This window comes from Nerophis ophidion, linkage group LG14, assembly GCF_033978795.1.
Source record: "Nerophis ophidion isolate RoL-2023_Sa linkage group LG14, RoL_Noph_v1.0, whole genome shotgun sequence".
Classification (NCBI taxonomy): Eukaryota; Metazoa; Chordata; class Actinopteri; order Syngnathiformes; family Syngnathidae; genus Nerophis; species Nerophis ophidion.
This window is the reverse complement of record NC_084624.1, coordinates 8,670,003-8,696,595: the sequence shown is the minus strand read 5'-3', so window position 1 is coordinate 8,696,595 and position 26,593 is coordinate 8,670,003. Positions and strand designations below refer to the sequence as shown.

General features: G+C 38.0%; 1 protein-coding gene across 1 annotated transcript in view; it reads left to right on the top strand.

The window, feature by feature from the left end:
• The window catches only part of LOC133568067 (SPRY domain-containing SOCS box protein 4-like), a 208,332-nt gene that overhangs the window by 120,041 nt on the left and 61,698 nt on the right, over positions 1-26,593 (top strand). The window contains 2 exon segments of the mRNA XM_061919776.1: positions 6,668-7,153; positions 7,155-7,623. Coding sequence (XP_061775760.1) covers positions 6,890-7,153; positions 7,155-7,623 — 733 coding nt within the window. The 5' untranslated portion in view covers positions 6,668-6,889.

The following is a 26,593-nucleotide window of genomic DNA, read 5'->3' as shown; positions in this document are numbered from 1 at the left end:
GATGGCGGAAGTGGGGATCGAACCTGCAACCCCCAAGTTACTGGCACGGCCGTTCTACCAACCAAGCTATACCGCCCCAACTTATTACACCCTAAAAATGTTTGTCTTACTTAAAAATGCCCGCATTTAGTTGTATTCAGTGTTAAAAAATATTATATGGCTCTCACGGAAATACATTTTGAAATATTTGGCTTTCATGGCTCTCTCAGCCAAAAAGGTTCCCGACCCCTGATCTAGGCGATGAGTGTCTATAAACCGTAATGCAGGGTTTCACTAGATTGCCAAGACACCTGTGGCTAGTGGCGTGGTGCATAGATGATGCACAGATTTTTTAGCAAAAGAAAAAATTATATATATATACATTCAAAACAAATTGGTATTACTACATTTTTTTCTTACATTTTTCTCTAGATTGCCAAGACCCCTGTGGCTAGTCAGTGTTTCAGGCATTAGAGATGCGCGGTTTGCGGTCTCATCCGCGGAATTCGTGGATAAACCTCAGGTCGGGCGGGTGACATGACGAAAAAATAGATTTTAATTAGATTCGGGCGGGTGGCGGTTGAACCATCCGGAAATATTTGATATATCAATCAATCAATCAATGTTTACTTATATAGCCCTAAATCACTAGTGTCTCAAAGGGCTGCACAAACCACTACGACATCCTCGGTAGGCCCACATAAGGGCAAGGAAAAACTCACACCCAGTGGGACGTCGGTGACAATGATGACTATGAGAACCTTGGAGAGGAGGAAAGCAATGGATGTCGAGCGGGTCTAACACGATACTGTGAAAGTTCAATCCATAATGGATCCAACACAGTCGCGAGAGTCCAGTCCAAAGCGGATCCAACACAGCAGCGAGAGTCTCGTTCACAGCGGAGCCAGCAGGAAACCATCCAAAGCGGAGGCGGATCAGCAGCGCAGAGATGTCCCCAGCCGATACACAGGCGAGCAGTACATGGCCACCGGATCGGACCGGACCCCTCCACAAGGGAGAGTGGGACATAGGAGAAAAAGAAAAGAAACGGCAGATCAACTGGTCTGGGATACATGGTTCTGGGATCGGTATCCTTTGCCATTCGAAGAGCTATTTACGACCCGTGTCATAAAGCGAAGAAGACAATAGGAGACGCTATTATTCTCTTGAATGACTGCCGGTAGTCACCCAGATAATAAGTATTAGGGCGTGCTATGAAGCCATTGACTTTATCGCTTTCTACAACATGTACGATCTGATTGTCAGTCCAGCATCATGTTGTGTGTTGCTTCCGCGGCAACACGCACACGTCTGCAAGGCACACTGAGTGACACAGAGTACAGTAATGGTTGTGATATAAACAATTTTAACACTCTTAGTAATATGCGCCACGCTGTGACGCCACACCAAACAAGATTGACAAACCCATTTCGGGAGAACATCCTCACAGTAACACAACATAAACACAACACTACAAATACCCAGAATCCTTTGTATCCGTGACATTACCCTGACTATTTTATACACGCCGCTAGCAACAAACCCCGCCAACCCCCCATCCCCAACCCCCCCATGCGTTGTTAAAGTGGGCGGGGTTGGGGGTGTGGGGTGTAATATATATTCAGGAAGTGTCACGGATACAAAGGATTCTGGGTATTTGTTGTGTTGCGTTTATGTTGTGTTACTGTGAGGATGTTCTCCCGAAATGTGTTTGTCAATCTTGTATTGTGTGGCTTCACAGCGTGGCGCATATTAGTAAGTGTTAAAGTTGTTTATATCACAACCATCAGTATACTCTGTATCACCCAGTATGCCTTTCAATCTTGAACGTGTGATTGCGGAAGTTGCACACAACATGTTGCCGGACCAACAATTGGTTCGTACATGGTGTTGAATGGCTTCACAGCACGGCCATATTCTTGTCATCCGGATGAACGCTATTGGATAGTCGCAAGAAAGTTAGCGGCTCCAATTGTCTTCATTACTCTGTGGAACGGGTTTAAATAGCTCTGTGAGTGGTAAAGGCGGCTGACCTCTGATGTATTTCAGTGGGCGGTTGGCGGGCGGGTACGGTTCTGATAAATTGTTGGTTCGGGTGGATGGCGGGTGGAGGACGACTTTGGTGATGCGGTTGCGGATGATATAATTGCCTATCCGCGCATCTCTATCAGGCATCTATTTGTGGGGGTGTGGTCGGGCAGCGGGGGTGACAGCGATTTTAAACTAGACAAGTCAATGGCGTTTTAAAATCGTGTTTTTATCACCTTCGTCTTTTAGTAAAGGTTAAACCGTTTTTATCTTTTAACCTTTTTGAACAAGTCGTGCATGCTTTTATTTCAAGTGGCCTGGACTAATGCAATGCACTTTATGCTGGCATTAGCCAAAAAGCTCTCTCCCGGTTGCAGTTAGTCCAGAACGCGGCAGCAGGACTTTTAACAGGGGCCAGGAAACACCAGCATATAACCCCAATTCTTCAGAGTTTGCACTGGCTCCCTGTTCATTTTACAATTGATTTCAAAACATTGCTGTTTGTTTTTAAATCTTTACATGGACTGGCACCTCAGTATATCTCGGACCTCATCCAAATTTACACTCCTGCGCGCGCTCTGAGGTCCGAGAGCCAGTTCCAGCTCGTGGTGCCCAAGACCAGACTTAAGACCAGGGGAGACAGGGCCTTCTCTGTGGTCGGCCCTAAGCTCTGGAACACTCTTCCGCTCCATGTTCAAACTGCTTCTACAGTGGAGTGTTTTAAGTCTCGTCTTAAGACCCACTTTTATTCTTTGGCTTTTAACACTACGTGAGTTGTGTGGTCCTCTGTGTTTTTTATACACTTTGATTTCTATTTTACTGTTTTAATTGATTTTACCCTTTAAAATAGTTTTTAATCATATTTGTTTTTATATTGGTTTTATATTTATTTATTTTTTGCTTTTATTCAGACATTGGTGGAGCATAATATATATATATATATATTTATTTTTATTTTATTTTTTTACAATTGTTTTTAACATGGCTGTTCAGCACTTTGGAAAGGTTATTGTTGTTTAAATGTGCTATATAAATAAAGTGGATTGGATTGGATTGGATTGGGAGTCTGCGGCAGCGGCGGCGATGACCAAGAAGAACGCGGAGTTGGAATATAATTACAACACTTTATGTACATATCTATATACATATTTATATAATATTTACATATTTATATAATATGTAACTACAAGCTCCATTCACAGACAGAGTCCCATTGCTTTTATGAGCGGTCGAGCGAGTCAAAAGCCGAAATATATATATATATATCAATATATATATCAGCACCTCCAAGTCCGAGTCCTTGGTCTCGCCCGGAAAAGGGTGGAGTGCCATCTCCGGGTTGGGGAGGAGACCCTGCCCCAAGTGGAGGACTTCAAGTACCTCTTGTTCACGAGTGAGGGAAGAGTGGATGGTGAGATCGACAGGCGGATCGGTGCGGCGTCTTCAGTAATGCGGACGTTGTACCGATCCGTTGTGGTGAAGAAGGAGCTGAGCCGGAAGGCAAAGCTCTCAATTTACCGGTCGATCTACGTTCCCATCCTCACCTATGGTCATGAGGTTTGGGTCATGACCGAAAGGATAAGATCACGGGTACAAGCGGCCGAAATAAGTTTCCTCTCCCTTAGAGATAGGGTGAGAAGCTCTGCCATCCGGGAGGAACTCAAAGTAAAGCCGCTGCTCCTCCACATGGAGAGGAGCCAGATGAGGTGGTTCGGGCATCTGGTCAGGATGCCACCCGAACGCCTCCCTAGGGAGGTGTTTAGGGCACGTCCAACCGGTAGGAGGCCACGGGGAAGACCCAGGACGCGTTGGGAAGACTATGTCTCCCGGCTGGCCTGGGAACGTCTCGGGATCCCCCGGGAAGAGCTAGACGAAGTGGCTGGGGAGAGGGAAGTCTGGGTTTCCCTGCTTAGGCTGTTGCCCCCGCGACCCGACCTCGGATAAGCGGAAGAAGATGGATGGATATATATATATATATATATTTTTTATTTATTTATTTATTTATTCATTTTTTATTTGTGGCGGCCGTAATTCTTTCGTGGCGGGCCGCCACATATAAATAAATGTGTGTGGGAAACCCTGCTAGTGGCGTGGTGCAAATATGATGCATATATTTTTTGGCAAAAGAAAAATAAAATATATATATATACATATATTCAAAACAAATTGGTATTACTATATTTTTTTCTTACATTTCCCCCTAGATTGCCAAGATACCTGTGGCTAGTGGCGTGGTGCAATTATGATGCATATATTTATCAAAAGGAAAAAGAAAATTATGCATACATTATAAAACAAATTAATATTACTAAAAACATTTTTTACATTTTCCCCTAGATTGCCAAGACACCTGTGGCTAGTGGCGTGGTGCATTTATGATGCATATATATTTTTTTTTTATCAAAGGAAAAAAACATGTATACATACATTCAAAACAAATTGGTATTACTACAGGGCTGTCTCAAATTAGAATAGTCCTTTTTTTTTCTGTAATGCAACTAAAAACACAAAAATGTCATACATTCTGGATTCATTACACATCAACTGAAATATTCCCAGCCTTTTATTATTTTAATATTGCTGATTATGGCATACAGCTTAAGAAAACTCAAAAATCCTATCTCAAAAAATTTGAATATTTCCTCAGACCAAGTAAAAAAAAAAAAAAGATTTCTAACAACAAAATCAAACATTTGAAAATGTCAATTAATGCACTCAGTACTTAGTTGGGAATCCTTTTTTCTCGGATTACTGCATCAATACGGCGTGGCATGGAGGCAGTCAGCCTGTGGCATTGCTGAGGTGTTGTGGATGCCCAGGATGCTTCAATAGCGGCCTTTAGCTCATTTGCATTATCGTGTCTGGTGTCTTTCAGCTTCTTCTTCACAATCCCCCACAAATTCTCCATGGGGTTTAGGTCAGGGGAGTTGGCGGACCAATGGAGGACAGTAATGCCATGGTCAGTACACCAGTTAGTGCTGGTTTTGGCACTTTGGGCAGGAGCCAGGTCATGCTGAACATGGCTGGTGTGGTTACACGTGGTCTGTGACTGTGAGGCCGGGTGGATCTTCTGCCAAATTCTCTTTCTTGTTGTAGAGAAATGAACATTCAATTCATGGGCATTAGCTCTGGTGGATATTCCTGCAGTCAGCCAGCCAACTGCATGCCTACTCAAAACTTCCGACATCAATGGTTGAAATCAACAACGATGTTCTGCTTATTTTCTGTAACAAATGTAGATAGAAATTGTACTTTTTACACAAATGAAAAAACTATCAATTTTTGTTCATTTTTATCTTGTTAAATAATTAATTGAAGTGACAGAATATAAATCAAAGCCTTTTTCCAAATAAATCAATTTAATCGATTACAGTATTTCCTTGAATTGCCGCCAGGGCGCTAATTAATTTAAAACCTCTTCTCACTCCGCCGCTTACCAAAGGCATTTAGGCCTGCACTTATAAATTTGAGTGTGATGTAAGGATACCATCATGAAAAGCACATTTAATAAAAAAAACAAAACAAAAATATTATGGTCTTACCTTTACTCTCCCGTCCAAAAGCAGAACCTAGTAACTCACTTCTAGAGATACCCTTGAGATAGTAGGTTTTTCTGTTGTATCTACGCGGTTATGTGGTAGTTGCTAGGTCCTGCCATGCGCACTTACTTACGGAACAAATTACAATATCGCATACACTAATGTAAAGCATATCACCTAGTAACTCCAAAATTATTATCAGCTCAGTTTTGAACAAAATTGAGTTACTGGGTTTTGCCTTTGGACGGGAGTACTTATAAATGAAGTCCATGCGCAGCTCCTTCTAATCAAAATCATCAATAACTTGTTTATAGAAGTCTTCCTTATCTTTCTTCAGTTTTAAAAGTCTCTCTGTCTCGATGGAGATCTTCCTTTATTACCTCCCGTTTCGATTGAAAGTCCAGTTTAGAAAACTTTTTTATTTTAGATATGTAATCCTCCATGTTAAAAGTGCAAGCGAGAGGAAAAAATAAACGATCGCTGCTTGTTGTCACTTCTTCCGCAGCCGAGTAGTCGCAAGAAGGATCACTAGCGCCCTCTACCACCAGGAGGCGGGAGTCATTTAATGACTCATATTTGACACACGCAGCTACGGTATATTAATGAAACATAGCTGCTTACTGTTCTTTTTTGCATATTCAATAGCTTGGACCTTAAATCCTACTGAATAGCTCTTAATCTTCTTCCCTTTATGCGATTTCAAATGATTGAAATCAGCCTCCTCCATTTTGAAAATGATGACAGGGGAAGTGTCACTCGTGACGTAACGAGTTTGACCCGGTGGAAATTCTAGGCATATGCTAATTATTTTGCAAAATGAGATTGATCCGGCGGAAATTCCAGACATGCGCTAATAAAAATAATATTTTGGGAAAAGAGTTTGACCCGGTAGTAATTCTAGACAGGTGCATACTATATACCCGGGGGAAATTCAAGGAAATAGAGTAATCGTTGCAGACCTAGCTCTAATGGTGAAAGTTGGAGACCCCTCACATAGGTTAGACCGGATTCAAGACTGTTCTGTCTTGGTAGGGGTCCAAACTCTGAGTACTGGAGTAGTGTTTTTGTCTATTTTCCGACATTCTTATAACATTTGTCTCTCTCTTGTCCTCTGTCAACAGTGTTAGCAGTCGCAGCTGTGTCCTCCTGAAGACATCCGGGGCATGAAACCAGATCACGTTCCTCTTTCATTCATAACCTCCTCCTCCTCCATCTCCCTCCACCGCCCCCCCCCCCCCAGTCGGGACCTCTCGCTTCAGCTCCACCGCATTGATGAGGTAACGCCACGCTCCGTTCAACGCAGCACAAACACCACCCACCCCGCCACCTGATCCACCCCAGCCATGGGCCAGAAGATTTCAGGTGGCATCAAATCCGTGGACGTCCGCGGCGAAAGCGGCGGCTCCCCGTCCTACCGGCCCTCGGCTCAACACAGGCAGCACCCGGAGTTGAGGGGCCCGGATTTCTCCAAACCTCCCAGACTGGATCTCCTTCTGGACATGCCATGCGCCCCACCGGAGACACAACTTCGTCACGCGTGGAACTCGGACGATCGGTCTTTGAACATTTTCATCAAAGAGGAGGATAAGTTGACATTTCACCGCCACCCCGGTCGCTCAGAGCACGGACTGCATCCGAGGGCGGGTTGGATACACGAGGGGCCTGCACGTCTGGAGGATTCACTGGCCCTCCAGGCAGCGTGGAACCCACGCTGTCGTCGGAGTGGCTACCTCCGAAGCTGCCTTACATTCTGTGGGGTACACTGCCTTGGTGGGGTCAGACTGCGAGTCCTGGGGCTGGGATCTGGGACGTAACCGCCTCTATCACGATAGCAAAAACCGGGCGCACAGCTCGCTGCCGACTTACCCTTCTTTCCTGGAGCCGGAGGAGTCCTTTACCCTGCCGGACTCTCTGCTGGTCATTCTGGACATGGACGACGGGACGCTGAGCTTCATGGTGGAAGGACAGTACTTGGGAGTGGCGTTCCGAGGGTTGAAAGGCAAGAAGCTCCATCCCATCGTCAGCGCCGTGTGGGGCCATTGCGAGATATCCATGAAGTACATCAACGGACTCGATCGTAAGTAAAACTACACAAATGAAGGCTGGAATGTGCACAAATCGATTCATTGGCGTGCATGAGTCATGCTGATTTTAGGACCAAGTGTTGCATAACAAAGCTTGTTGCATGTTTTGTCCCTTTTCCACTGCCTGGTACCTAAACTCAACCATAATATAAACAAGATAATCCATCCCACTTCACAGGTGTGGCATATTTAGGCGCAGTTTTGCTTGCTTGCATGCAGAATAAATTCCCTGTGATGGTTTCTCACACTTTGCAAAAATTATTTGCCAGTTGTTGTAGCAGCTGTCCGGGTGGCAGGTCTTAGACGATCATTGAGGTGCACCTGCTGGATGTGGAGGTCCTGGGCTGGTGCGGTTACACGTGGTCTGTGACTGTGAGGCCGGGTGGATGTGTGGTTACACGTGGTCTGCGATTGTGAGGCCGGTTGGATGTTCTGCCAAATTCTCTCTCTTACTGTAGAGAAATGAACATTCAATTCACGGGGATTAGCTGTGGTGGATATTCCTGCAGTCAGCCAGCCAACTGCATGCTCCCTCAAAACTTGCGACAACTGTGGCATTGTGCTGTGTGATAAAACTGCACATTTCAGAGTGGCCTTTTATAGTGGGCAGCCTTCTTAGTTAATTACTTCTTAGCATCTTGATATGCCACACCTAAAATTAATGTAAAGTAAAGTACCAATGATTGTCACACACACACTAGGTGTGGTGAAATTCGTCCTCTGCATTTTACCCATCCCCTTGATCACCCCCTGGGAGGTGAGGGGAGCAGTGGGCAGCAGCGGTGCCGCGCCCGGGAATCATTTATGGTGATTTAACCCCCAATTCCAACCCTTGATACTGAGTGCCAAGCAGGGAGGCAATGGGTCTCATTTTTATGTAGTCTTTGGTATGACTCGGCCGGGGTTTGAACTCCCAACTTAACGATTTCAGGGTGGACACTGAGTAGGTCTGTGAGGTGGGATGGATTATCTTGGCAAAGAAGAAATGCTCACTAACACAGATTTGTGACCAATATTTGAGATAAATAGCTTTTTTGTGTATATAGTAAATGTTTAGATCTTTGGTTTCAACTCACAATGGGAGAAAAAACAAAAGTATATTTTTTGTTGCGGTGTACTTGGCTCATATCTTGGTCGTTGGGGTCACATGATAGAGAGGCAAGAGCGCTAGACAACAAGCTAAAAGCAAGTTGTCGAGCATGACTCCCTCAGCGGTCTATTGTGTTGCTTTGATTGATACTTTTATTAGTAGATTGCACAGTACAGTACATATTCCGTACAATTGACCACTAAATGGTAAGACCCGAATAAATTTTTCAACTTGTTTAAGTCGGGGTCCACGTTAATCAATTCATGGTACAAATATATACTATCAGCATAATACAGTCATCACACAAGTTAATCATCATAGTATGTACATTGAATTATTTACATTATTTACAATCTGGGGAGTGGGATGAGGAGCTTTGGTTGATATCAGTACTTCAGTCATCAACAATTGCATCAACAGAGAAATGTGGACATTGAAACAGTGTAGGTCTTACTTAGTAGGATATGTACAGCCAGCAGAGAACATAGTGAGTTCAGATAGCATAAGAACAAGTATATACATTAGAAGTACATTTGAGTTGTTTATAATCCAGGGAGATGGGATGTGAATGGAGGAGGGTATTAGTAAAGTGTTGAAGTTGCCTGGAGGTGTTGTTTTAGAGCGGTTTTGAAGGAATATAGAGATGCACTTACTTTTATACCTGTTGGGAGTGCATTCCACATTGATGTGGCATAGAAAGAGAATGAGTTAAGACCTTTGTTAGATCGGAATCTGGGTTTAACGTGGTTTGTGGAGCTCCCCCTGGTGTTGTGGTTATGGCGGTCATTTACGTTAAGGAAGTAATTTGACATGTACTTCGGTATCAGGGAGGTGTAGCGGATTTTATAGACTAGGCTCAGTGCAAGTTGTTTTACTCTGTCCTCCACCCTGAGCCAGCCCACTTTGGAGAAGTGGGTTGGATTGAGGTGTGATCTGGGGTGGAGGTCTAAAAGTAACCGGATTAGCTTATTCTGGGATGTTTGGAGTCTAGATTTGAGGGTTTTGGAGGTGCTGGGGTACCAGGAGGTGCAAGCGTAATCGAAGAAGGGTTGAATGAGAGTTCCCGCTAGAATCCTCAAGGTGCTTTTGTTGATCAGAGAGGAGATTCTGTAGAGGAATCTCGTTCTTTGGTTGACCTTTTTGATCACCTTGGTTGCCATTTTATCACAGGAAAGATTAGCCTCTAGACTGCTGCCCTCAGTCTCTTGTTGGTTAGCATTGAACAGTTTTTTGACTCCTCCACACTCGCAGTTTATGCTGGAACGCGTCGATACTTACTCGATTGGATCCACAAAACCCACCTAAAAATTAGATTGTCTGTCCTCGCGGGCTGCCATGGAATGTTCTGGAAACAGTAAGCGTCTGTTTCCCAGCCCCTGAAAAATGGATAAGAAGGGGGTCGTGTTCAACTCCCTCTGTCAACCTAAGCCCGTGGATGTTTTTGTCAAAGTGCAGCTGGCCAACTGAAACATGAGTCAGACCCAAAACATATTGCAGAATCAGACTTGAATGTTCCCACTGCCTGATAAAGTCCTGGCCAGCTGTTTACGACACTGAAGACGGCGGCGGAATTGACGCACTCTGGCTGTTTCCTTTTCAAGCCGCTGAATTTCACGGCACATCAGCCGGGGAAAAAGCCGGGTCTTTGGCTTTCGTGGTAGAAGCTGAATTGTTGCTGTAGGCACATTTAGCTGAATTGGACACAGTTATGCTGAGGATTCTTACTTAAAATCCCGCCCCGGTGTAAAATAGCCTCCGCTATTACCAATTTCCACGGAAGGAGGCTGACTTAATTTGCCAATTACAAGAGAACCAACAAATTGACTTTAAATTGTCGATTGCTAGCCATGCCAACGTTCTGGGTTTGGCCTGGCGTACTTTGCGAGATTGGATGACATGGTCTTGGTTCCTGTTACTGCACAGTTCCTCCCTGCGGCTGTGATATATTGTTTTGACTGCGGAAAATACATTGTTTGGTGTCATGATGCCAGACAAGTCAGCGGACTTGGCGTATTAAAGGTCTGGACCCGAGCGAAGGGGAAATCCAGCTGAACCACCAAATCTGAGACTCTTTTCCTTCGTTGCTTTTAGACCGCATTCAGGTCTCTTTCAGTTTGTCAATCAGAGCTGTGTTGTGATGGAGATGTTTTAAGATCCCATGCAGGGGAGAACTGAATGACCTGTAGACACTTTAAAGGGGAACATTATCACAATTTCAAAAGGGTTAAAAACAATAAAAATCAGTTCTCAGTGGCTTGTTGTATTTTTTTAATTTTTTTATTTATTTTACCGGTCTCGGAATATCCCTAAATAAAGCTTTAAAGTGCCTTATTTTCGCTATCTTCGAAACCACTATCCATTTCCCTGTGACGTCACACAGTGCTGCCAATGTAAACAAACAATGGGAATACCACAGCAAGATATAGCGACATTAGCTCGGATTCAAACTCTGATTTCAGCGACTTAAGCGGTTCAACAGATTACGCATGTATTGAAACAGATGGTTGGAGTATGAAAGTATTGAAGAAGAAACTGAAGTTATTGAGCGAATAGCTATTGACGCTATTCATAGCCATAGCATGGCCGAATAGCTGCGTTAGCATCGCCGGTAAAATGTGCGGACCAAACGATCAGGACTTTCGCATCTCGTGACACTGGAGCAACTTAAATCCGTCGATTGGTAAGTGTTTGTTTCGCATTAAATGTGTGTGCGAGGAAACGTAATATAGTTGCAAATGCATCTGCAGGTTATCCATACATCTCTGTGCCATGTCTGCTTTAGCACCGCCGGTAAATAGCATGTTAGCATCTATTAGCGTAGCATGTTAGCATCGATTAGCTGGCAGTCAACATCAACAAAACTCACCTTTGTGATTTCGTTGACTTAATCGTTGCAAATGCATCTGCAGGTTATCCATACATCTCTGTGCCATGTCTGTCTTAGCATCGCCGATAAAATGTGGAGAAACTCCGGCACATTCAATGGGGGTCTGGCGGCAGAAACTTTGGCATCTTCGGGCCAGTGGTGCAACTTGAATCCCTCCCTGTTAGTGTTGTTACACCCTCCGACAACACGCCGACGAGGCATGATGTCTCCAAGGTTCCAAAAAATAGTCAAAAAAACGGAAAATAACAGAGCTGAGACCCGGTGTTTGTAATGTGTTGAAAATGAAAATGGCGGGTGTGTTACCTCGGCGACGTCACATTCTGACGTCATCGCCTGCAGCGCGATAAACAGAAAGCCGTTTAATTCGCCAAAATTCACCCATTTAGAGTTCGGAAATCGGTTAAAAAAATAGATTGACGCTTACATAGGTCTGCTGATAATGTTCCCCTTTAACTGAAAAGGTAGGATTAGAGTTTAGCGTCTTCCAATATCAGTTTACATTGGAATTGTCTCCTGTCTGCCCGGCTGGTGACTCAGAACGGAGTCATAATTGCTGTTTTGCCCGTCGGTGTGTGTGCAAGTCATGCGTGCAGTCCGCTAGACAACAGGCTCTGTATCGCATTGCTGCTTTTTTACACAGCACTTGTGTTGCATTCAGGGCCCGTTACGTCTGCTACAATTATACATCTTCTATTTTTTTCTCCCATACCCCCCCCTTGTTTACCTGTATCTCATCTTTTTTGTAAGGGGCAGTGGAAACCGGCAGACCCGTCAGCGATCCTGTTCTGTCTCCCTGTGATGTTTGTCTGATCTTGAATGGGATTGTGCTGAAAATTAAAATTTTCTTGAAGGAACTCTCCTGACGGAATAAATAAAGTACTATCTAATCCAGGGGTCGGGAACCTTTTTGGCTGAGAGAGCCAAGAAGCCAAATATTTTAAATTGTAAAAACGTTAGGGTCTTACCTTTAAGAGCCATATAATATTTTTTTAACACTGAACACAATAAAACTCGTGCATTTTTAAGAAAGATCAGCGTTTCTAGAGAGGTCTCTTATTCTTTGTAATAACATTGTTATTCTAAAGCTAACTGTGGAGGGGGCGTGGCCTGCGAGCCTGCAGCGAAGCAGAGTGTTGCCAGGACAGGCCTCAAATTCAGCGACAGGTGCGTAGACGACCCACCTGGGCCTTTTTATCTGATCACCTGTCGCTATGTTATAAGCAGCAGCCAGGAGGAGAGACGGGTTTGGGGCTAGAAACCAGAGCGCGTGCGATAACGAAAGAGAAAAAGACAATTGCTGGAAAGCAACTGAGAGACTTATTGAAAAATAAAACAATATTGTAACCTTGAAACTGGCTCTCATGTCAGTGCTTGGTGGTCTGAAAAACCCTCTGGAGGGCAAGCCCTACACTAACCAATAATAAATAAATGACTTCTTACCAACTTCTTGAACATAAAAATGCATGACAATATTTTATATTTTAAACATTATTTTTAACACTTTGATTACAAGTGGTATTATTTATTATTTATCGTGTTAAGCAATGTCAGCTCAGATTTATCCGAGTGTCAGATGCAGTCATCAAAAGAGCCACATCTGGCTCCCGAGCCATAGGTTCCCTACCCTTGATCTAATCTAATCTAATCTACATACCGCATTTCCTTAAATTGCCGCCGGGGCGCTAATTAATTTAAAACCTCTTCTCACTCCGGCGTTTACCAAAGGCATGCGTTAAATTTAGGCCTGGGCTTATAAATTTGAGTGTGATGTAAAGATACCATCATGAAAAGCACATTTAATAAAAAAAACATTATTAAGGTCTTACCTTTACTTATAAATGAAGTCCATGCGCAGCTCCTTCTGATCAAAAGCATCGCTAACTTGTTTATAGAAGTCTTCCTTATCTTCCTTCAGTTTTGAAAGTCTCTCTGTCTCGATGGAGATTTTCCTTTATTACCTCCTGCTTTGATTGAAAGTCCAGTTTATAAAACTGTTTTATTTTAGATATGTAATCCTCCATGTTAAAAGTGCGGGCGAAAGGAAAAAATAAACGATCGCTGCTTACTCTTGCTGCTTGTTGTCACTTCTTCTGCAGCCGAGTAGTCGCAAGAAGGATCACTAGCGCCCTCTACTACCAGGAGGCGGGAGTCATTTAATGACTCATATTTGACACACGCAGCTACGGTATATTAATAAAACATAGCTGCTTACTGTTCTTTTTAGCATATTCAATAGCTTGGACCTTAAATCCTACTGAATAGCTCTTTATCTTCTTCCCTTTATGCGATTTCAAATGATTGAAATCAGCCTCCTGCATTTTGAAAATGATGACAGGTGAAGTGTCACTCGTGACGTGACGAGTTTGACCAGGTGGAAATTCTAGGCATATGCTAATTATTTGGCGAAACGAGTTTGACCCGATAGTTTCTCACCCTATCTCTAAGGGAGAGCCCCGCCACCTAGCGGAGGAAGCTCGTTTGGCCCGCTTGTACCCGTGATCTTTTCCTTTCGGTCATAGTACAAAGCTCATGACCATAGGTGAGGATGGGAACGTAGATCGACCGGTAAATTAAGAGCTTTGCCTTCCGGCTCAGCTCCTTCTTCACCACCACGGATCGATACAGCATACGCATTATTGAAGACGCCGCACAGATATATTTTTGCATTATTAGATAATATTGTTGCATCATTAGATAATATTGTTGCATTATTAGAAAATATTGTTGCATTATTAGATAATGTTGCATTATTAGATACAATTGTCGCATTGTTGGATAATATTTTTGCATTATTAGATAATGTTGTTGCATATTAACTAATATTGTTGCATTATTAGATCATATTGTTGCATTTTAGGATAATACTGTTGCACTATTAGATGCAAATGTTGCATTGTTAGATAATATTTTTTCATTATTAGATAATATTGTTGCATTATTAGGTAATATTGTTGCATTATTAGATAATATTGTTGCCTTATATAATATTGTTGTAATGTTAGGTAATGTTGTTGCATTATTAGATAATATTGTTGCATTATTAGATAATATTGTTGCATTATTACATAATATTGTTGCATTCTTAGATGATACTGTTGCATTATTAGATAATATTGTTGCATTATTAAATAACAATGTTGCATTGCTAGATAATATTGTCGCATTGTTGGATAATATTGTTGCATTATTAGATAATGTTGCATTTTTAGATAATATTTTTTCATTATTAGCTAATATTGTTTTATTATTAGATAATATTGTTGCATCATTAGATAATATTGTTGCATTATTAGATCATGTTGTTGCATATTAACTAATATTGTTGCATTATTAGATCATGTTGTTGCATTTTAGGATAATGTTGCATTATTAGATGATACTGTTGCATTATTAGATACAAATGTTGCATTGTTAGATAATATTTTTTCATTATTAGATAATATTGTTGCATTATTAGGTAATATTGTTGCATTATTAGATAATATTGTTGCCTTATTAGATAGTATTGTTGTAATGTTAGGTAATATTGTTGCATTATTAGATAATATTGTTGCATTATTAGATAATATTGTTCCATTATTAGATAATATTGTTGCATTATTAGATAACAATGTTGCATTGCTAGATAATATTGTCGCATTGTTGGATAATATTGTTGCATTATTAGATAATGTTGCATTTTTAGATAATATTGTTTCATTATTAGCTAATATTGTTTTATTATTAGATAATATTGTTGCATTATTAGGTAATATTGTTGCATTATTAGATAATGTTGCATTTTTAGACAATATTTTTTCATTATTAGCTAATATTTTTTCATTATTAGATAATATTGTTGCATTATTAGGTAATATTGTTGCATTATTAGATAATATTGTTGTAATGTTAGGTAATATTGTTGCATTATTAGATAATATTGTTGCATTATTAGATAATATTGTTGCATTATTAGATAATATTGTTGCATTATTACATAATATTGTTGCATTATTAGATGATACTGTTGCATTATTAGATAATATTGTTGCATTATTAGATAACAATGTTGCATTGCTAGATGATACTGTCGCATTGTTGGATAATATTGTTGCATTATTAGATAATGTTGCATTTTTAGATAATTTTTTTTCATTATTAGCTAATATTGTTTTATTATTAGATAATATTGTTGCATCATTAGATAATATTGTCGCATTGTTGGATAATATTGTTGCATTATTAGATATTTTTTCATTATCAGCTAATATTGTTGCAGTATTAGATAATATTGTTGCATTATTAGATAATATTGTTGCATTATTTGAAAATATTGTTGCATTATTAGATAATATTGTTGCATTATTAGATAATATTGTCGCATTGTTGGATAATGTTGCATTATTAGATAATGTTGCATTTTTAGATATTTTTTCATTATTAGCTAATATTGTTGCAGTATTAGATAATATTGTTGCATTATTAGATAATATTGTTGCATTATTAGATAATATTGTTGCATTATTAGATAATATTGTTGCATTATTAGATAATATTGTTGTATTATTTGAAAATATTGTTGCATTATTAGATAATATTGTTGCATTATTAGATAATATTGTTGCATTATTAGATAACAATGTTGCATTGCTAGATGATACTGTCGCATTGTTGGATAATATTGTTGCATTATTAGATAATGTTGCATTTTTAGATAATTTTTTTTCATTATTAGCTAATATTGTTTTATTATTAGATAATATTGTTGCATCATTAGATAATATTGTCGCATTGTTGGATAATATTGTTGCATTATTAGATATTTTTTCATTATCATCTAATATTGTTGCAGTATTAGATAATATTGTTGCATTATTAGATAATATTGTTGCATTATTTGAAAATATTGTTGCATTATTAGATAATATTGTTGCATTATTAGATAATATTGTCGCATTGTTGGATAATGTTGCATTATTAGATAATGTTGCATTTTTAGATATTTTTTCATTATTAGATAATATTGTTGCATTATTAGATAATATTGTTGCATTATTTGAAAATATTGTTGCATTATTAGATAATATTGTTGCATTATTAGATAATATTGTCGCATTGTTGGATAATGTTGCATTATTAGATAATGTTGCATTTTTAGATATGTTTTCATTATTAGCTAATATTGTTGCAGTATTAGATAATATTGTTGCATTATTAGATAATATTGTTGCATTATTAGATAATATTGTTGCATTATTAGATAATATTGTTGCATTATTAGATAATATTGTTCCATTATTAGATAATATTGTTGCATTATTAGATAACAATGTTGCATTGCTAGATAATATTGTCGCATTGTTGGATAATATTGTTGCATTATTAGATAATGTTGCATTTTTAGATAATATTTTTTCATTATTAGCTAATATTGTTTTATTATTAGATAATATTGTTGCATTATTAGGTAATATTGTTGCATTATTAGATAATGTTGCATTTTTAGACAATATTTTTTCATTATTAGCTAATATTTTTTCATTATTAGATAATATTGTTGCATTATTAGGTAATATTGTTGCATTATTAGATAATATTGTTGTAATGTTAGGTAATATTGTTGCATTATTAGATAATATTGTTGCATTATTAGATAATATTGTTGCATTATTAGATAATATTGTTGCATTATTACATAATATTGTTGCATTATTAGATGATACTGTTGCATTATTAGATAATATTGTTGCATTATTAGATAACAATGTTGCATTGCTAGATGATACTGTCGCATTGTTGGATAATATTGTTGCATTATTAGATAATGTTGCATTTTTAGATAATTTTTTTTCATTATTAGCTAATATTGTTTTATTATTAGATAATATTGTTGCATCATTAGATAATATTGTCGCATTGTTGGATAATATTGTTGTTCATTATTAGATATTTTTTCATTATCAGCTAATATTGTTGCAGTATTAGATAATATTGTTGCATTATTAGATAATATTGTTGCATTATTTGAAAATATTGTTGCATTATTAGATAATATTGTTGCATTATTAGATAATATTGTCGCATTGTTGGATAATGTTGCATTATTAGATAATGTTGCATTTTTAGATATTTTTTCATTATTAGCTAATATTGTTGCAGTATTAGATAATATTGTTGCATTATTAGATAATATTGTTGCATTATTAGATAATATTGTTGCATTATTAGCTAATATTGTTGCATTATTAGATAATATTGTTGCATTATTAGATAATATTGTTGTATTATTTGAAAATATTGTTGCATTATTAGATAATATTGTTGCATTATTAGATAATATTGTTGCATTATTAGATAACAATGTTGCATTGCTAGATGATACTGTCGCATTGTTGGATAATATTGTTGCATTATTAGATAATGTTGCATTTTTAGATAATTTTTTTTCATTATTAGCTAATATTGTTTTATTATTTGATAATATTGTTGCATCATTAGATAATATTGTCGCATTGTTGGATAATATTGTTGCATTATTAGATATTTTTTCATTATCAGCTAATATTGTTGCAGTATTAGATAATATTGTTGCATTATTAGATAATATTGTTGCATTATTTGAAAATATTGTTGCATTATTAGATAATATTGTTGCATTATTAGATAATATTGTCGCATTGTTGGATAATGTTGCATTATTAGATAATGTTGCATTTTTAAATATTTTTTCATTATTAGCTAATATTGTTGCAGTATTAGATAATATTGTTGCATTATTAGATAATATTGTTGCATTATTTGAAAATATTGTTGCATTATTAGATAATATTGTTGCATTATTAGATAATATTGTTGCATTATTAGATAATATTGTTGCATTATTAGATAACAATGTTGCATTGCTAGATGATACTGTCGCATTGTTGGATAATATTGTTGCATTATTAGATAATGTTGCATTTTTAGATAATTTTTTTTCATTATTAGCTAATATTGTTTTATTATTAGATAATATTGTTGCATCATTAGATAATATTGTCGCATTGTTGGATAATATTGTTGCATTATTAGATATTTTTTCATTATCAGCTAATATTGTTGCAGTATTAGATAATATTGTTGCATTATTAGATAATATTGTTGCATTATTTGAAAATATTGTTGCATTATTAGATAATATTGTTGCATTATTAGATAATATTGTCGCATTGTTGGATAATGTTGCATTATTAGATAATGTTGCATTTTTAGATATTTTTTCATTATTAGCTAATATTGTTGCAGTATTAGATAATATTGTTGCATTATTAGATAATATTGTTGCATTATTAGATAATATTGTTGCATTATTAGCTAATATTGTTGCATTATTAGATAATATTGTTGCATTATTAGATAATATTGTTGTATTATTTGAAAATATTGTTGCATTATTAGATAATATTGTTGCATTATTAGATAATATTGTTGTATTATTTGAAAATATTGTTGCATTATTAGATAATATTGTTGCATTATTTGAAAATATTGTTGCATTATTAGATAATGTTGCATTATTAGATACAATTGTTGCATTGTTAGATAATATTTTTTCATTATTAGATCATATTTTTGCATTATTAGGTAATATTGTTACATTATTGGATACTATTGTTTTCATCATTAGATAATGTTGCCTTATTAGATAATATTGTTGCAATGTTAGGTAATATTGTTGCATTATTAGATAATATTGTTGAATTATTAGAAAATATTGTTGCATTATTAGATAATATTGTTGCATTATTAGATAATTTTGTTGCATTATTAGATAATATTGTTGCATTATTAGATAATATTGTTGCATTATTAGAAAATATTGTTGCATTATTAGATAATATTGTTGCATTATTAGATAAAGCATAATATTATCACCACCATGCTTGACGGTCGGCTTGGTGTTCCTGGGATTAAAGGCCTCACCTTTCCTCCTCCAAACATATTCCTGGGTATTGTGGCCAATTAGCTCCATTTTTCTTTCACCTGACCACAGAACTTCCCTCCAGAAGGTCTTACCTTGGTCCATGTGATGCCAGATGAAACATATTTGGTCTTAAACCTCTCACCACATACAACTAAACAAGGTCACCGGGGGATTTGAGTACATTTGCACGGTAAACGACCAACTCTTTGACAGCGTCGGAGTTATTCTCCGTGGTGAAGCATCCCTGCGGTAACGACTTCCCCGCCATTAAAGTGTTGTCAGTGATTGTTTTTAATGGAAAACATGACTGCGGGGTGTTGGAAGGAAGGAGGCTTTATGGAGGCAACTCCCGCTCTGCACCAAGAGCACTTTTGTGTCTTCTCTCTCTCCGCTCCATCGCCCGCCTCGCAGTAAAACACGGCAGACATAAAACCCACGCCATGCAGCTGCGGAACAAGCAGCCAGGTCCAGACGGGCTTGGGTAATAAGACATGCAAACTACTACAAATAGTGAATGTTTCACATGCTGTTCTATCGGCCGATCTAGTGTGCATGTTTCTCTCCGTATTGTTCTCTGCTGTTCTAAGGTGCATGTTTCTCTCCTTATTGTTCTCTGCTGTTCTAAGGGGCATGTTTCTCTCCTTATTGTTCTCTGCTGTTCTAAGGTGCATGTTTCTCTCCTTATTGTTCTCTGCTGTTCTAAGGTGCATGTTTCTCTCCTTATTGTTCTCTGCTGTTCTAAGGTGCATGTTTCACTCCTTATTGTTCTCTGCTGTTCTAAGGTGCATGTTTCTCTCCTTATTGTTCTCTGCTGTTCTAAGGTGCATGTTTCTCTCCGTATTGTTCTCTGCTGTTCTAAGGTGCATGTTTCTCTCCTTATTGTCCTCTGCTGTTCTAAGGTGCATGTTTCTCTCCTTATTGTTCTCTGCTGTTCTAAGGTGCATGTTTCTCTCCTTATTGTTCTCTGCTGTTCTAAGGTGCATGTTTCTCTCCTTATTGTTCTCTGCTGTTCTAAGGTGCATGTTTCTCTCCTTATTGTTCTCTGCTGTTCTAAGGTGCATGTTTCTCTCCTTATTGTTCTCTGCTGTTCTAAGGGGCATGTTTCTCTCCTTATTGTTCTCTGCTGTTCTAAGGTGCATGTTTCTCTCCTTATTGTTCTCTGCTGTTCTAAGGTGCACGTTTCTCTCCTTATTGTCCTCTGCTGTTCTAAGGTGCATGTTTCTCTCCTTATTGTTCTCTGCTGTTCTAAGGTGCATGTTTCTCTCCTTATTGTCCTCTGCTGTTCTAAGGTGCATGTTTCTCTCCTTATTGTCCTCTGCTGTTCTAAGGTGCATGTTTCTCTCCTTATTGTTCTCTGCTGTTCTAAGGTGCATGTTTCTCTCCTTATTGTCCTCTGCTGTTCTAAGGTGCATGTTTCTCTCCTTATTGTTCTTTGCCCGCTGCTGTTCTAAGGTGCATGTTTCTCTCCTTATTGTCCTCTGCTGTTCTAAGGTGCATGTTTCTCTCCTTATTGTTCTCTGCTGTTTATAAGGTGCATGTTTCTCTCCTTATTGTTCTCTGCTGTTCTAAGGTGCATGTTTCTCTCCTTATTGTTCTCTGCTGTTCTAAGGTGCATGTTTCTCTCCTTATTGTTCTTTGCCCTCTGCTGTTCTAAGGTGCATGTTTCTCTCCTTATTGTACTTTGCCCTCTGCTGTTCTAAGGTGCATGTTTCTCTCCTTATTGTTCTTTGCCCTCTGCTGTTCTAAGGTGCATGTTTCTCTCCTTATTGTTCTTTGCCCTCTGCTGTTCTAAGGTGCATGTTTCTCTCCTTATTGTTCTTTGCCCTCTGCTGTTCTAAGGTGCATGTTTCTCTCCTTATTGTTCTCTGCCCTCTGCTGTTCTAAGGTGCATGTTTCTCTCCTTATTGTTCTCTGCCCTCTGCTGTTCTAAGGTGCATGTTTCTCTCCTTGTTGTTCTCTGTCCTCTGCTGTTCTAAGGTGCATGTTTCTCTCCTTATTGTTCTTTGATGGATGGATGGATGGATGATTATTAAATTATTTCCGATTGTGATTCTGATTTAAATCTATAGTATCTTTTAAACACAGAACATGAGTCAAATCCCTTCCTCTATCCACTAGGGTTGTACCGATACCAATCGTTTGGTACCGGTTCCAAAATGTATTCCAATACTTTTCTAAATAAAGGGGACCACAAAAAAATTAATTTTTGGCTTTATTTGAACAAAAATATCTTAGGCTAAATGAAACATATGGTTATTATTGCAATTTAGTCCTTAAAGTCCTACTGAAAGCCACTACTAGCGACCACGCAGTCTGATAGTTTATATATCAATGATGAAATATTAACATTGCAACACATGCCAATACGGCCTTTTTAGTTTACTAAATTACAATTTTAAATTTCCCGCGGAGTTTCTTATTGAAAACGTCGGGGAATGATGACGCGTACGCGTGACGTCACAGACTGGAGAGGACATATTAGCACAGCACCATTTGCGGCTAAAAGTTGTCTCTTTTCATGGCGCAATTACACACTATTCTGGACATCTGTGTTGCTGAATCTTTTGCAATTTGTTCAATTAATAATGGAAAAGTCAAAGTAGAAAGATGGAGTTGGGAAGCTTTAGCCTTTAGCCACACAAACACACGGTGATTCCTTGTTTAAAATTCCCGGAGATGACGCTTTACTATGGATCAGAGCGGTCAAGCCAACATGGATCCCGACCACTTGTCAACCGGCAGGTTTCGGTGAGAAAATTGTGGTAAAAAGTCGCCTCTTACCGGAGATCTGTGGAGTTTGCGCCGTCCTTGTATCTGTCGTGACTTCCCTCAGAGACTGGCCTCAAGACACCCGTGGACACACCCCTCCGACTATCAGGTACTACTTAATCTCACTAAAATACTAGCAACACTATAGAAAGATCGGGGATTTCCCGGAATTATCCTAGTAAATGTGTCTAAAAACATCTGAATCCGTCCCAATGCAATCGCCTTTTTTTTTTTAACTTTATTTATTTATTTATTTATCCACAAATCTTTCATCCTCGCTCAAATTAATGGGGAAATTGTTGTTTTCTCGGTCCGAATAGCTCTTGCTGCTGGAGGCTCACATTATAAACAATGTGAGGACGTGAGGAGCCCTCACACTTGTGATGTCATCCGGTACAGGCAAGGCTTTTTTATTAGCGACCAAAAGTTGCGAACTTTATCGTGGATGTTCTCTACTAAATCCTTTCAGCCAAAATATGGCAATATCGCGAAATGATCAAGTATGACACATAGAATAGAGCTGCTATCCCCGTTTAAATGAGCAAAATCTAATTTCAGTAGGGCTTTAAATAAAATAGTGAACATACTAGAGCAGTGGTTCTCAAATGGGGGTAAGCGTACCCCTGGGGGTACTTGAAGGTATGCCAAGGGGTACGTGAGATTTTTAAAAATATTTAAAAAAAAATAGCAACAATTTAAAAATCCTTTATGAATATATTTATTGAATAATACCTCAACAAAATATGAATGGACGTTCATAAACTGTGAAAAGAAATGCAACAATGCAATATTCAGTGTTTACAGCTAGATTTTTTTGTGGACATGTTCCATAAATATTGATGTTAAAGATTTATTTTTTTGTGAAGAAATGTTTAGAATGAAGTTGATGAATCCAGATGGATCTCTATTACAATCCCCAAAGAGGGCACTTTAAGTTGATGATTACTTCTATGTGTAGAAATCTTTATTTATAATTGAACCACTTATTTATTTTTCAACCAGTTTTTGTTATAGCTCGGTCGGTTCAGCGGCCGTGCCAGCAACTTGAGGGTTGCAGGTTCGATCCCTGCTTCCGCCATCCGAGTTACATGTCAAGCGGGTCTAACATGATACTGTGAAAGTTCAATCCATAGTGGCTCCAACACAGCCGTGAGAGTTCAGTTCAAAGCGGATCCAAGACAGCAACGAGAGTCCTGTCCACAGGAAACCATCTCAAGCGGAGTATAGCACCGCGATAATCAATCAATCAATCAATCAATCAATGTTTATTTATATAGCCCTAAATCACAAGTGTCTCAAAAGGCTGCACAGACCACAACAACATCCTTGGTAGAGCCCACATAAGGGCAAGGAAAAACTCACACCCTATGGGACGTCGGTGACAGTGACAATGATGACTATGAGAAACCTTGGAGAGGACCGCATATTTAGAAAGGTATCGAAAAACGTATCAAAATACATTCTAGTACCGGCAACGGTACCAAAATATTGGAACCGGGACGACCTCGGGCCTTTGCATGCTTTAATTTTTAAGTGGAAAAAGTTAAGGCGCCCCAGTTCTGGATGTTATGCACCGGACTTATGGGGCGGTATAGCTTGGTTGGTAGAGCGGCCGTGCCAGCAACTTGAGGGTTGCAGGTTCGATCCCCGCTTGCGCCATCCTAGTCACTGCCGTTGTGTCCTTGGGCAAGACACTTCACCCTTGCTCCTGATGGGTGCTGGTTAGCGCCTTGCATGGCAGCTCCCTCCATCAGTGTGTGAATGTGTGTGTGAATGGGTAAATGTGGAAGTAGTGTCAAAGCGCTTTGAGTACCTTGAAGGTAGAAAAGCGCTATACAAGTACAACCCATTTATTTATTTATTTACCGTTGTGTCCTTGGGCAAGACACTTTACCCACCTGCTCCCAGTGCCACCCACACTGGTTTAAACGTAAAAATCAGATATTGGGTTTCACTATGTAAAGCGCTTTGAGTCACTAGAGAAAAAAGCGCTATATAAAATACAATTCACATTTTAGTTATTTTTATATCTTTTTTTTCCAAATAGTTCAAGAAAGACCACTACAAATGAGCAATATTTTGCACTGTTATACAATTTAATAAATCAGAAACTGATGACATAGTGCTGTATTTTACTTTTTTATCTCCTTTTTTCAACCAAAAATGCTTTACTCTGATTTGGGGGTTCTTGAATTGAAAAAATGTTCACTGAAAAAAGGTTGAGAACCACTGGACTAGATAACTTGTCTTTTAGTAGAAAGTAAACAAACAAAGGCTCCTATTTAGTCTGCTGACATATTGCAGGTATTTTTTTAAATAATTTTATTGTCCCTTTTGTATTCTGCCGGACATTTTCACCCTCCCTTCCTCCTCCCCCCGGCTGTTTAGTCTGCACCAGGGGAACTCTCACAGGTTAGTGGGAAGCGTGACGTCGACCACCGTTTGCTTGTGGACGCTCACTCAGGCGGCGAGTGGCTGTCTGTCTGCTCCAGGTGAACCTGCGGAGGTGTCAGGCTCCAGCAAATACATCATTAGATTTTTGGTAGCCATCCACAAGCTTCTGCTTGAATTTTTGACCACTCTTGACAAAATTGGTGCAGTTCAGCTAAATGTGTTGTTTTTTTCCTGACATGGACTTGTTTCTTCAGCATTGTCCGCAAGTTTAGGACTTTGGGAAGGCCATTCTAAAACTTTCATTCCAATTTAGCCGTTCCTTTACCACTTTCGAGGTGTGTTCGTGGGTCATTGTCCTGTTGGAACACCCAACTGCGCCCAAGACGCAACCTCCGGGCTGATAATTTTAGCTTGTCCTGAAGAATTTTTCATTGTCCCATTTATTCTCTATAAAGCACCAGTTCCATCGGCACCAAAAAAGCATAATACTATCACCACCATGCTTGACGGTAGGTTTGGTGTTCCTGGGATGAGACCTCACTTTTTCTCCTCCAAACATATTGCTGGGTATTGTGGCCAAACAGCTCTATTTGTGTTTTTTTTTTTGTTGTACTTTTTGCATTATGGCGTCAGAAAAATCCATAAATTAGCCGCACCGTTTTGTCAGCCGCAGGATTCACAGCGCAGGACAAAAGTGGCAAGTTGTAGTGCGGAATACACAGTACGATGTGTTGGATAACTTCAAGTCAAGGAGACGTTTATTGTAGGATAATTTAACATTTGTTGCATTATTGGATAATATTGTTTCATTATTAGATAATATCTTTGCATTATGAGTTAATATTGTCTCATTATTGGATAATATCGTTGCTTTATTAGATAATGTTGCATTATGTGATAATATTGTTGCATTATTAGATATAATGTCATGTTATTAGATATTTTTGCATTATTAGATCATATTGTTGCATTATTAGATAAAAAATGTTGCATTGTTAGATAATACTGTCGCCTTATTAAATAATATTGTCACATTGTTAGATAATATTTTTTAATTTTTTGATATTTTTGCATTATTAGATAATAGTTTTGCATTATTAAATAAAATGTTTTCATTATTAGATAATATTTTTGCATTATTTGATAATATTGCTGCATTAGATAATATTTTTTCATTATTTGATAATATTGCGGCATTATTACATTATACTGTTGCATTATTAGATAATATTGTCACATTGTTATATAATGTTGTTGCAATATTAGATAATATTGTTGCATTATTAGATAATGTTGTATTATTAGATAACATTGTTGCATTATTAGATAATATTGTTGCATTATTAGATGATATTGTTGCATAATTAGATAATATTGTTGCATTATTAGATAATATTGTCACATTATTAGATAATATTGTTGCATTATTAGATAATATTGTTGCATGATTAGATAATATTGTCACATTATTAAATAATTTTGCATTATTAGATAATATTGTTGCATTATTATATGATATTGTTGCATAATTAGATAATATTGTTGCATTATTAGATAATATTGTTGCATAATTAGATAATATTGTTGCATTATTAGATAATATTGTCGCATTATTAGATAATATTGTCGCATTATTAGATAATATTGTCGCATTATTAGATAATATTGTCACATTACTAAATAATTTTGCCTTATTAGATAATATTGTTGCATTATTAGATGATATTGTTGCATACTTAGATAATATTGTTGCATTATTAGATAATATTGTCACATTATTAGATAATATTGTTGCATTATTAGATAATATTGTTGCATTGTTAGATAATGTAACATTTTTAGATAATAATGTTGCATTATTTAATATTGTTGCATTATTAG